The following is a 13,100-nucleotide window of genomic DNA, read 5'->3' as shown; positions in this document are numbered from 1 at the left end:
CACACGGCGGCGGCTCCGCCCTCACCTGCTCAGGTGCGCCGGGCGCAGCCGCGACGCCGCCCGCCCCGCCCCTCCCACGGCTCCGCTGCGCTGCGCCCCGTCGCCACGGGTGGGGGCAGCCCGACCTCTTTTTTTTTCTTTCTTTCTTTCTGCTCTGAAGTGGAATTCTAAAAAACAAAATGAATTTCGTCCTTTTTTTTTTTTTTCCCCCCGCCCCCCCCGGCCGCCCCCCCGCGCCCCTCACTTCATAACCCGTTTGGCCCAGCGCATCCATCCATTACGTTTTAACCAAAACTTAAAGCCTCAAAAACTTAAAAAGACCAGCGCACAGCCGCTTTCTCACCAAGCCGTACCAACTTTCCTCCTCCCGCAGCCCCGGCCCTGCGCGCACCCTCCTCGCTGCCTGCGGCATCCCTCAGCATCCCGCCGGTCTCGCTACTCGTTCGCCTTTCATTTCTTTTCCCTGTAGGTGGAGAGCCGTGACTCAGTGGTGAATCTTGGTTTCAGGAGATCGCATAATGCTTCCCCGTTCAGTTTCAATGAACTAGAACAAACAGTGGGGAATTTCCCTCCTCCTCCATCATGGAACACCGTGGACGGTGCTGAATCCTGACTTTGGGAAGACTAACCCACCCCCAGAGCTCAGTGCTACACCAAGATTTAGGAATTATATGTGCAGAATGCTGAAAACCTTCATGTGAACAGAAAATGGAACTCTGTATTTTCCTTGGGAAGTGTGCCTTGCAAGGTGCCAAGTGAAAGAGAAACCTTTCAGCCTTATTCGTCACTGAAGCGTGGCCATTGGAAGTGACATTGAGCAGGAGTTTGTCAGAACAGAGCAAAATGTCTGGCAGTGAGAGACAAACATCTAAGGTTGATGTTTTCATTGTAGGACTGTGCTGTGCTGGTGAACTTCAGATTTCGCTGGTTGGTTTTCCCCAACTTTCTTGATATGGAAAGTGAGGGACAGCTGCTCCTTAATAACACCTCCATGTTATTAGTCCTGCCATGTGCAATCATAGAATGGCGTGGATTGAAAAGGACCACAGTGTTCATCTCGTTTCAACCCCTTGCTATGTGCAGGGTCATCAACCACCAGACCAGGCTGCCCAGAGCCACATCCAGCCTGGCCTTGAATGCCTCCAGGGATGGGGGCAATGCAGTGGCCAGTGTGGTGAGCAGGCTGAGCTCCCAGAGTGTGGGAGACCTTTGATCTCCTCCTGAGAAACTCAGCACCAGCACTGGGCACATCGACCCACATTCCTGTCACCTGCACTGCTGTCTGCTGGCAATGGGAAAGGTTGGAGTGGTTCACATTGGTGGCCGGATGCTCAGAACACCTCAGAATGTTCCCTGGGCAGAGCTCTGCTCCTCCCATGCCTGCCCTGGGGATGCTGCAGACTGCCCATCCCAAGGAGTGCTCGTGCTGCTGTGCCTGAAATGATGGAGCAGTACAGAATGAGTGAAGCCCTCACTGCACCTCCAGCCTCACAGCAGCCGATCTCCTCGCACAGCCAGGCCTGCCCTGCAGCCATCCCAGCCTCTGCTGGGATGCTGTTGGAGAGGGTCCAGAGGAGCCACAAAGATGATCAGGGGGCTGCAGCACCTCCCCAAAAAGACAGGCTGAAGGAGCTGGGCTTGTTCAGCATGGAGAAAAGGAGGCTGTGGGGTGACCTCATTGCAGCCTTCATAGGGAGCCTACAAACAGGAGGGGAATCAACTCTTGGAAAGGGGAGATAACAGCAGAACAAGGGAAAATGGTTTGAAGTTGAGGGAGGGAAGATTGAGGTTGGATGTCAGGGGAAGTTCTTTACAGAGAGAGCGGTGAGGTGCTGGAACAGCTGCCCAGAGAGGCTGTGATGCCCCGTCCATCCCTGGAGGTGTTCAAGGCCAAGTTGGATGGGGCCCTGGGCAGCCTGGGCTGCTATGAAATGTGGAGGTTGGTGGCCCTGCGTGTGGCGGGGGGTTGGAGCTTCATGATCCTTGAGCTCCCTTCCAACCTTGGCCGTTCTGTGATTCTGTGAAGGGTGCTGCAGCTGCCAGGCACATAACACAGAGCTGTGCAGGGCTTTTCCCTGAGTTCCTCCAGGGCACTGCTGCAGCATGTGGCAGCTTGTTGTGCTGGGGAGCTGACAGGAGCTGTCTCTTTTTCCACGCTGTCGGTGGGGAAACTCTGCAGTGTTTCAGTCGTATGGGCGATGCTCTGCGGATGTGTAATCAGATATTCCCCTTTGCAACTCATCACCGAAATTGCTCATTCTGATGTGACATTTCTTAGCAGGTATCACCCTATGAAGCATTGATCGGAACCCTTCAAGGAGCCGAATAGAACCTGGCTCTTTATTACAGTGACCTGCATCTGTTTTTTGAGGTGTGCAGAGAAACTCCTTAGGTTGACAAACTGTCCTTCACAAAGTGATGTCCTGCTGGCCATGGGGCAGCAGCTGTGTCTGTAGTCTGCGGAGTGCATGCTTTGGACTGCAGGAGTGTCTGCAGGGCAGTGTTCATACCAGGAGCGATGGTATTTCATTTCAATACCAAAATCACATCAGTACTTGTGTTAACCTGATTCCATGCCCCGATATGAGCAGCAGCACCAGGCAGGCTTTGCAGCTCAGGTCTCTTTCAGTCCTCTGTTCCTGGCTAGAAAAGCTTGTAGTCATCGAAACAACGAGGAGCCATTTTCTGTCCTGGGAACAGATCACTAAGTTCCCATAAGGCAAAACACAATTATGCAATGAGGCAGCATACTGTCCCAGGCATGCACAGTCTTGTTATGCACTCTCAGTGCTCACATTCCAACATGCAGCCGCTCACAGAAGCGCTGCACAAAACGGTGCAGAACCCTTCAATGCGCTGCAGAGCCACGCAGAATCCTCCAGTGCAATGCAGGAGCATGCAGAGCCCCCCAGCTCATTTCCCAGCAGAAGCAGCTATGCTTCTTGCAGGCTCTTTGACCCAGATAGAGCCGTGCCCTCACCAGGTATCAGGTGAAATGAATCAAGGAATGTCAATTGAGGAAAAGGCCTCATGTGGTAAATGGAATGGGGAATACAACAGATGAAATGCCACAGTAACAGTCGGTTAGCAGAGGTGCTTTCCAGAGGTCTGGCTGAATGGTGAGATCCTATGAAATTCAGATGCCACACTGCACCATTGCCAATGAGTTACCTCAGAGGGGTGAAACTTGTCCACAGCACTTGTAAAAGGAAGAATTAATCTTAGTAATCCCATTGCATTCTAGGTGCAGAGAAGGACAAACACGATTCCTCCAAATTAGCAAGCCCAAATAGTTGACTTTAATTGAAAGAGAAGAGCTTTACCCTTCCCAACAATTCCCCTGGTCTTTCCCACCCGTTGCTATTACTGCTGAGCAGCTTTTGTCCTCTTCGTGTTTAAGATCCTGAAGTGAATGCATCATTCACTGCCTGGGCATCCTCACACACTGAAAATTACTGACACCCACAGCTGTGCTCTACCTCTGCAGATCTGCATGCACACACACAGGCATCTCCCCATGCACACGTTCTGCTATTGGCAGCACATTGACAGCTGGAAGCAGATTAAGAGGAAGCCCCACTGCAGACACAAAATACTCCCACAGCAGCAAATTTTAGACTGACTGTTGAACTCTCTTTTTCCATATTAGAAACTCTTCTTCCCAAGCCAATCTGCGTCCAAAAAAGAACAGCTTAAATCCTGGTGGTCTTTAATATTACTATAATGGGGAGTCTATTGTTTCCTATTAACACTACTCCAATCCTCTTAAAAGGAGAATCCTATCTAGCTATCAGCCTGGCTCAGGCACATTTTTAGCTACAGGTCATTTCTTTCCAGCTGACACAGATAAGTGGTTGGTTTCAAAACACCTGGGATGATGAAGATCAGGGCTGGAAGCCCCAGCAGGAATAGGGAACAGTGGTGGGAAGGGGGGCTTTTGGCAGCATTTGGCAGCATTTGGCAGCATTTGGCAGCATTTGGCAGCATTTGGCAGCATTTGGCTGTGACCAGCCCCATACCAGGCTTCTACAGAGCAAGAGGAGGTCAGTATTATAGCTAGACATGGCAAGCAGAAGTACTTCAACAGCAAAACGCACAGAAGAGGAATAAAGAGGCCTCAGGTTTTAAAAATACACATTTCTATATAGAAAGGAAATAAAAGACGTGTTGCTGTTCATTGAAAATGTCCATCATGTAGAGCAATAGGAACACTTGCCTCCGTGTATTCAATTCTTCAGCACTTTGTGTAGAGTTCAGCTTGTAGTAGGCATTCAATTAATTTTATATGTCAGTGGTCCCATTAACGTTAGCAGCTTCCCTCATGTGAGTGGAGTTGTATGTATTTTATCAGGCTTTGCTCTTAATGTTTCTCATTCACTTGCCTTATTTCACTGAAAAGTTGGAGCACTCCCTGCAAACAGGTGGTATGTGCTTCCATTAGAAAAAAAAACTAATGAGGGAGCTTATTATCCTTCTTTTTAATGAAAAGCATAATGAAGTGAACACAGCTTGTGGGCAGTGTGCAAAAGGAAGCTCAGTTCCCAAATTCTTCAGCATAAAGGTGTTGATGTGCAGGAGGACCCTGAGCCTCTGCAGTCTGGTTCTAAATAGGGCACAGCCCAGAACATCTGAAGGTCTCTGTGGCTCATGGGTGGGAATCTCCTAATGATCTTAGTTATTTTTATACGTGTCTGCTGCCACATGCTGCTCTGCCCCAGTGCAGAGAACAGCTCTGTGAGCACCCAGTGAGCGCACGGGGAGCTGGGCACAGCCTGGGGAAGGAGAAATTAAAAGACAGCAGCAACACAAAGTCACAATATTCACATCAAATTGAGGCACAGAACAGCCAGGAAAAGAAAAAGCAACTGAAGGCGTTATAAAGGAGCGTACAAGCAAAGGAATTTGGATTTTCTCTTCTCATACGGAACAAAATGGGACAGCAGTTTACCAACGCTGAAGGGGAACAGACAGAGATTGATGTTGCTGAACTGCAGGAATGGTACAAGAAATTTGTGGTTGAATGTCCCAGCGGAACCCTCTTCATGCATGAATTCAAGAGGTTCTTCGGCGTCCAGGATAACCACGAAGCAGCAGAGTACATCGAAAACATGTTCAGAGCTTTTGATAAGAATGGGGTAAGCAGTAAGGAGTTCTTATGCTGGTCTGTCAGTGATCAGCACCTTTCCTTTCCTCCTGCAAGATGCAGGTCTTCTGGTGCAGCTCCCAGTCGTGTCATGGTGCTCTATTGGGACAGAAGGGGCATGCAAGGTACTGCAGTGTTCTGCATGGGCTGGGATGGCCTCACAAATCTGCATACTGACTAAAGGCAGAACACCCTGATTGGAGTATTTGTAGATGGATTGAAAGGTTTAAGTTGTAGGCGGTCGTATTTGTGACAATATTACCGAAAGGACATCCAGTTATCAAAGGCTGAGTGGGAAAAAATCTGCTATGCCAGGGGGGTGACAGTGACTTGATGTGCAGTAGAAGAAGCGTGTGTACATATAAGCAGGTGGCATGTAACAAAACATTGATTGCAGTTGCTCAGAAGCAAAGGAACGTCATCCAATTCAGACCTCCTGGTATGGATTCCCTTTGCTGTAGGGAAAATGAGGCACCCTTTCCTGGGGTGCTTTCCCCAGGGCTCCTGGGCTAGCAGACTTGCTGGTTTAGTTGCAGTTTATACATTCTCATATGTTAGTGCAAAAGATAGCTTAATGCCCTCCTGTAATATTCACAGAAGTGAAATATGCTTGCCTTTCTCATCTTGAAATAGGTAAGGGATGCTTGACAGTCTTATTTTTCTGAAGCTCTTGACTGTATTCAAAGCAGCACAGATACTCTCAGCCCATGCAGTATCGTCTGGCAGTTTTGCACTGAGGTTTTGTAAGCGGTTTTCTATCAGTCATGGCCAGTTAAGCATCAGTGAGACTCTCCTCTTTTCCTTCAGGATAACACCATTGATTTTCTGGAATATGTGGCTGCCTTGAATCTTGTTTTACGGGGAAAACTGGAGCACAAGCTGAGGTGGACGTTCAAAGTGTATGACAAGGATGGGAATGGCTGCATAGACAAACCTGAGCTGCTAGAAATTGTTGAGGTAAGTCGGCATTGCCTCATCCCTCATTTCAGCAATCACAGTTCTTTGGCAACATTGTGATGCACTCAGTTTTTGTGATAACTGAGGTTTCAAGGCAGCTGTGGGCAGCAAAGCGACAGTGCCTGACCCTGGTGAAGGGTCAGAGGGTTGGTGGAGCCCAGCAATGAGAGCAGCAGTGCTGTGAGCTCTGGGTTTCTGCTCAGACCTTTCCTGTCAGATGTTTTACATCAGAACCCGCTGTCCTGGCCAAGAGGAAAATGCTTCAGCCCTGCTCCTCCCAGCAGCCAGGCTTCCTGACTGTACAGCAGCTGAGAATACGCTGGGAGGCACAAACTAGCAGAGAAATCCCATTTGTAATTAGTCCTTTCTGGGTTTCTGTTCCGTGCTTAGTTTTAATTAGTGACTGTGAAGAAGTGCGAGGAGGCATGTGGGTTAGCAGGCAGATACAGGTAACTGGCCTTTAACTTCAGGTGAATCCCTCAGGCAGTGTGCCAGCCACAGCTTCACCCTTTGATGGCCATATTGATGAGGTTCAACTGATGCTTGTATGATATTTTAGGATTTGGGGGTAAATGCAGTACCAAAAGAAATCAGCTGTGGAAATCAAGTCCTTTGGATGGCCAGCAGCTGGGAAATAGCAACCAGTGTGTCACCTGCAGGGCAGGTGGGGAGCATCTGGGAGCCAGACCTGGTCAGGTTCAATTATGGTTTTGAGGTCAGACTGGAATTGGCCAGAACTGTGTTAGGCCCTGGCTAATCCCCTCTATGGGAAGACATCAGACAAAACTCTTCAGCCTAATGAGCAGAGGTAATGATGAGCAGGTGGCTGTCATGTCAGGCGGAGGTGGAAAATGCCATTTTCTAATGGCAGAGTGAAGCAGGAGTTAGGGTACGTGATGCTGCAGGTTTGGGGCTTGCAGCTCAGGCAGGAGCTCCAGGGGAGCCGGGAAATGTAGTTGAGCCTGGATTTGGCTCTGCTGAGGCCTTAGGAAAAAGTCGTATTGAAAAGCCAGTTTTTTCTATCTGAAACTCTTGCCTTTTCTTTGCAAGGGGGCTCTGAGGTCTTGACCAGGTTCTGTGAGGGAAGTAAACGGCTTCAAGGCGCAGATAAAGCAATCCCTAGTTGTGAGTGTAAGATCAGAGGTGGATCTTTCTCAAAAGAGGTTAAAGCTGCAGCCTTTCTAAAAGGCCTCTGCACTGCTGGTAAAACAATGACTTTCATCACTGCTCTTCATTTTCTAAGCCCTTTTTCTGACTTGTGATCTTCCTTTCAGTCCATCTACAAGCTGAAGAAAGTGTGTCGGTCAGAGGTGGAGGAGAGGACCCCACTGCTCACACCAGAGGAGGTTGTGGACAGGATATTTCAGCTGGTGGATGAGAATGGGGATGGTAAGGAACTGATGGCTCAGATTGCATTCATGCATAATGAAAAGTTATCTCTGCTGGGCAGGCTGGTTTTAATTATGTTTATCAAGAAATCGCTTAGAATGATCGCATTACTCAGACAAGTTGGGTTTGGTTCTGGTCTGTTCATGGTCAGAGCTGAGAGCAGCTTGGTGCAGCAGGAGGAAATCTCTTATTTTAATGTAAAATATCACTGTTCTGTTTGCATGCTGCACCACCATTGTTCTCTAAGAGCCCACAGCAGCCACAGAGTGCATCCCAGCCTGTGAACTGCAGCCCAATGGTGCCTGCGGGGTGTGCTTGTGATCCTGGCTCAGCCTTGGGAGCTAAGGTGGCACTGCATGCTAGCCAAAGGGATGGGGAGGGGGGCTGGAATGAATGGATGGGGTTACAGCCCCGTTATTGGCCTTTTTTAGCCAGCTGACCTGTAGAGTTTGTATGGGGAAAACACAGGAGGTGGTTTTCACTTCCTGTTGTCCTCCTCTTGTGTCTGATCTGTCCTGTTTTGTCTCCCTGTCCTGTCCTCCTCACCTCCCACACAGGGCAGCTGTCCCTGGATGAGTTCATCGATGGGGCCAGGAAGGACAAGTGGGTGATGAAGATGTTGCAAATGGATGTAAACCCCGGGGGATGGATCTCAGAGCAGAGGCGGAAAAGTGCTTTGTTTTGAGGGAGCCCAGTTTTGATATGGCTGAAGATGTGATGCAGACTGTGGCTGTGGCTCTCTTACTCCAGGATGTAGTGGCTTTCCTTGTCAATACAATCTCAGCATCCAGATGAAAACTGCAGTGGCTGAAGAAGCTGTATCTCACTCTAAACCCATGTGCTGCGAGGACTCCTGGGACCCAGAGACTATTTTTGGCCAGTGAATAAGTCTCTGTGTGTACACAATGCCACTCTGGGTTTTGGTTACACCCCGAGGAACAAACTTTCCATGGTGAAGTGGAGCAGGATCTGGGCAGCATCTGGTCCAGGTAACAGAGCAGGAAAGTGAGAAGTCCTGGTGTGGCGGTGCCATCTCTGTTTGCATCGTTGATGTCTGCAGATAGCAGATGCTAACCCAAAAGCAGTAGGGGTGCTCTGATGACAGTCTGCACCATCTGCAATACTGTTATGGTTCATAAAGTGTTTGCATGTTTAGTGGATTATGCTACCAATAATGTAAAGTGATTGAACACCACTGTATTGTAGATTATAAGGTTTATATTCAGTGTAAGCCAAAGCTGCACACAGCCGAGGAAAAGGCAGGGGGAGCAGTCACTGCGAGTGCCTCCCTCTGCAGAGCAGATTCTGCTCTTTGCACATGGGACAAGGGCTGCAGGAAGAGCAGGGTGAGCTCAGAGTGTCACTGCCATGAGGAGGTGAGACTGCTTGGCTGGCAGGGTTGGAGAACAGGAGGGGACAGACAAATCCACTGTATTACTGAAGGGGTACAGTGGTTTTACATTGGACTTTCATTGAGCCACTCTGCAGAGAGAAAATTGGCACAGCTTGGAGGTTGAGCTCTGCTTGTTCTTACAGCTGACCCGTATACCTACATACCTCTATGAAAGAATTTGAGTTGGCCTCATTCATTGGTTCATTTCCCTTGGATTTATTTTTCCAAGTATTTTTTCCTTACAAGAAAATATTCACCTGCAAAATAACCTGAGCTTTCCTGTTTTACTTTTCCCATGGGATCACTGGGCCAAGCCCCATCCACGAAGATGCTGGCATTCTCTCTTTTGTTTTTGTGGGTTTTTTTGTGGCCTTTAATCATGACAGTAGTACCTTTCACCAGGTGACCACTTTGCTGGTTTGCAGTTTAGTCCACTTAACCAATGTTTAAGTCCAGGAATAGGAGGAAGTGTTTAAGGTAGGGCACAGTCAGTGCTGGAGACCAAATTTCCACTTTGAAGCAGCCTTTCTGAGAGCTCTCTGTAAATATGCTCTCACTCATGGCATTCCTGCTTATCAGAGCAGATTGGACTCCTCGCTTATGCTGCTGTAAGGAAGGGTTCAAGGCTCATTCAAGTCAACAGTTGATCCACCTGAAAGAAACATCTCCCTTCCAGTTGTGATATGGGGACCTGGGGGACAAGATTCACTTTGCTGATTTTCAGCCTCTCGGACAAACGTTCTCATGGCAGAATACAAATCAAGCCCTCACATTTCAGCATCTCAGGCAATGTGACACTTTGTTTCTGCTTCTCACAGTTCTTAACTCAAATGGTTCTGCAGTTACTGTAGTTTCACAGCCGTGGTTTAACCAAAATGCTGCGGGTTTTGGTGCCCTGCTCCCCAGTGGGGAGGCAGCTGTGCATCTCTGTGCACGCACTCCTGCACTGGGGTGGTAGAGGGCATCCTAACACCGAGCAGATGGTGCCAGGAGTTTTGTATCGTGCGTTTAATAAAGGTTGGTTTATTAAAAGTTGGTTTGTAGCAATTATTTTTCGCTAGAATGAAGCTGGAGACCGGAGCATCTGACCACCATTCTGGTGTTTAGGGCTGATATAAAGAGTTTAAGGGAAGTAATGGGAGTTAAGAGCAGCAGCTGAGCTGGGTGAGGCAGAGGTGGGGACCGTGTTGCAGACACAGAGCAGGAATGGAGTTCTGTATGGCTGCTATGCAACAACACGGGCAAGTGTGTGTGTGATCAATGCTCATCTTCTGAATGGAATTTGACAGAGCTGCTGACAGTGCTGTGAGCTGAGGGTGCAGCAGTGAAATGGCCTCTGGTTCGTCCCTGTGAGGGCTCAAGAAGGGACCAAAAAAACGTTTGGGACTCAGCTGCAGGACGCTGGCACTGACGGGGACAACAGAGGTGCTTGAGCTGGAGCAGCTCAGCGGAAAATCTCTTTCCAATCTTGTGATCTTTCGTTGAGAAATCACAAGGCGCTTTGGTCTCGGTCCTCCTTTTAAATCCACAGGTATAAAGGCTTTGATCTCCTCCCAAACTCAGCTCACACTTACATCAAGGTACCGAAGTCAGACATTCTGCATAATCCATTTTCCAGACTCGCAGCCCAGCTGGAATTGGATTTGGTTGATCGGATTTCTTGTTGGTCTAAATGGAGAAACAGGATGGCTTGGAGGGGGCAAATGCCATCTGATTTTCTGAGCTCCTTACCGTCAGCTCTGAGGTTTGATGCACGCAGGGTTGGGTGGGATTGAAGGTGAAATAAGTGGGTTGGGAAGCTGGAGGTGAAGCAGGTGGCTGAGAGTGAGGGGCTGTGAGTGGGGAGCACTGCATCCTCAAATGCTATGGGAGGGAGTGCAGCTCTGAGCAGCTGAAATCATGAAGCTGAGAAGGACAGAGGCTGGTTACACTGTGCTTAGCCACACTATGTATCTGTGTTTGTATTCGGGGAGGTGAGGCTCACCTGTGTGTTGCTGGGGCTCTGTGGCTGCCCAGGGGAAAACGTTGTGTGCAGCTCATCCCCAGAGCAGCTGGGATCCCCTTGGGAGTATTGAGAACCAATGGGCAGCTCAGGGCTTCAGCAGCCCTGTGGGTTCACCCACTGCTCCCCAAATCCTCCGCTCTGTGCAGGGGTTGTGCTGCACATCACTCCTTGTTGGCATTGCTGACAGCATGTCTGTGGCTCCAGCACAGCTGCTGCCATTTGGAAAAGAAAAATTAACCAATTTTGCTTGATTAGGGAGTCACAATATTAGTTTTCCATTGTTTTTACTTTGTTTCTGTCGAGGCTGAGAAAACATCCTCCTGAGAGCAATGCTGAGGGGTGCAAGCTGCCAGCTGGGTTTCTCAGACCCTTTTAGAGGAGCTTTGTCTTTAGGGTTCCTATGGCATTGAAATTGGGTGTGCTGGGGCTTCTTGCAGCAACTTGGGAGCACAGTGCATCCCTCTGCTCCCCAGGGCAGCAGACAGGGGCAGGATGGGGACAGAGGGAAACAGAGGGAAAGCAGCAGGAGCCTGGGAAGGCCAGGAAATAAAGCAGAACTCTCAGAGAAACAGCTCCAGGAGTACCCAAGGGTGAGTTCTGCTTAAAGAAAGCTAAACCTGTTCAATGCAAACGGCACTGAGAGCAGCAGGCAGTGCTCACTGTGAGAAACCAGGGCTCCTTCCTTGCTTGTGCTGTTCTTGCAGAAGGACATAACAAAAACAAAGGCTGTGTCAGAGCTTGTGTCACAGAGTTAACCTGTTCTGCTGGAAGCAGGAGTGATTGATAGAAAGAGAAAAGCACCAGGTGAAATGATTTTGTAAAACACCTTTATTAATTCACTGTAAGATCGGAAGTGCAAAAGCTTCCAGGTACAGTTGCCCCCACATGAAAAATGTGCACAGGAAAAAAAAAACCAAAAAGGACCCAAAAAATCGCTTGTGAATTGCAAGCATCCAGAGATACACAACAAAGTCCTTCGGGTGGGCAAGAGCTCCTTCCTGGTGCCCTGCATTGCCTCATTGTGCTGAAATCGGCTCCCAGCAGATGAGGAAACTTCAGGGTGCTGGAGGAAGGGCTGGGTGGGTGTTTGGGGGACGGTGCTCACGCCCACTGTGCTGGTGGGTGCTGGGGCTGCCTGCTCCCCACAGCTGGGGTGTTCGTGGAGCCCATCTCTGCAGCACACCCAGCTGCATGGAGATCATTGCTGCCTGCAGAAAGCAGCGGATGCTCGAGGTGCCACAGAGCATTGCAAGGGTTTGTTTTGTTGGATGGGTGATGAGACATGCAGGAGAATTCCTGACCTGGTCCCTCTGGGGTTACTGACATTGTGACCGTTCCAGGTATGAGCATATCCTTCAAGTTCTGACTGTTGGTAGAAAAAAAGGCACCATTCTGTGTTTTTAATGCTTTGAAACAAAGAAAAGCCACTGATTCACCTCTCTCCTTTTCATTACTCAGAGATGTTTTTGTCTTATGTTATCACTAATGATTGCTAATGTAATAGCAACAAATCAAAGAATTGTGTGACCAAAGCCATTTGCTTTTGGGGAAAACATTGAGAATGCTCAGAAAATATATGGAAAGAGACATCTCAGATCTGCTTTTTGGGCACAGGCAAACACCGCTCTGCTCTTCAAAGGGAATTATCCCTGTGCAGAGGACCAGCTGGGGACTCTGCAAGTAAACACATGCCCTATTCCTGTTTGCAGCAGCTCTGAACCCAACGGAGGTCCCACTGAGGAGCAGAGTCCTCGTGTGAGCTGAGCTCCCATCCAGATCCATGTGCTCTGTGGGTGCTGGCATTGGCCAGTGGCTTGGTGAGAGCTCTGACTGCTCTAATGTACCTGAACCCTGCGTGCTGCAGCTCTCCCTGCCCTCAGAGGTGGAGCTCTGCACACCCCTACACAGCAGTGACCTTCAGAGGCACCCGAGTTGAGGTGGGCACTGGCAGCCCTGCAGCAGCATGGCACGGCCGTGTCCCCAGCATGTCATGCTGCACTGACCCCCCCGTGCTCCCTCCACAGTGCTGTGTGTCAGCAGGGCCAAGTGTTTTCGGAGGGGACGTCAGTCCCTGTGCTCATAGGGTGCCCAGCGCTCCGTCACAGCATCAGAGTGGCACTGGGACAGTCCCCAGCTCCCGCAGTCACAGCCCGTTTCGTGTCAATAACGCAAAGGAAGGGGGAAGAAAAGTTTGAGGGAATGTGTCCTGGAGT

General features: G+C 49.3%; 1 protein-coding gene across 1 annotated transcript; it reads left to right on the top strand.

The window, feature by feature from the left end:
* The first annotated feature begins 4,589 nt into the window (after positions 1–4,589).
* On the top strand, positions 4,590–8,914 carry GUCA1B (guanylate cyclase activator 1B). The gene is made up of 4 exons (XM_042884401.1): positions 4,590–5,135; positions 5,951–6,100; positions 7,375–7,489; positions 8,047–8,914. Exons 1-4 carry the CDS (start codon positions 4,932–4,934, stop codon positions 8,172–8,174), a joined length of 597 nt encoding a protein of 198 aa, XP_042740335.1. The 5' UTR covers positions 4,590–4,931; the 3' UTR covers positions 8,175–8,914.
* Positions 8,915–13,100: the final 4,186 nt, after the last annotated feature.

Source organism: Lagopus leucura, unplaced genomic scaffold (assembly GCF_019238085.1).
Source record: "Lagopus leucura isolate 7727_CA_CO unplaced genomic scaffold, USGS_WTPT01 Super-Scaffold_100043, whole genome shotgun sequence".
NCBI classification, from domain to species: domain Eukaryota; kingdom Metazoa; phylum Chordata; class Aves; order Galliformes; family Phasianidae; genus Lagopus; species Lagopus leucura.
This window is presented reverse-complemented; position numbering and strand designations above follow the sequence as displayed.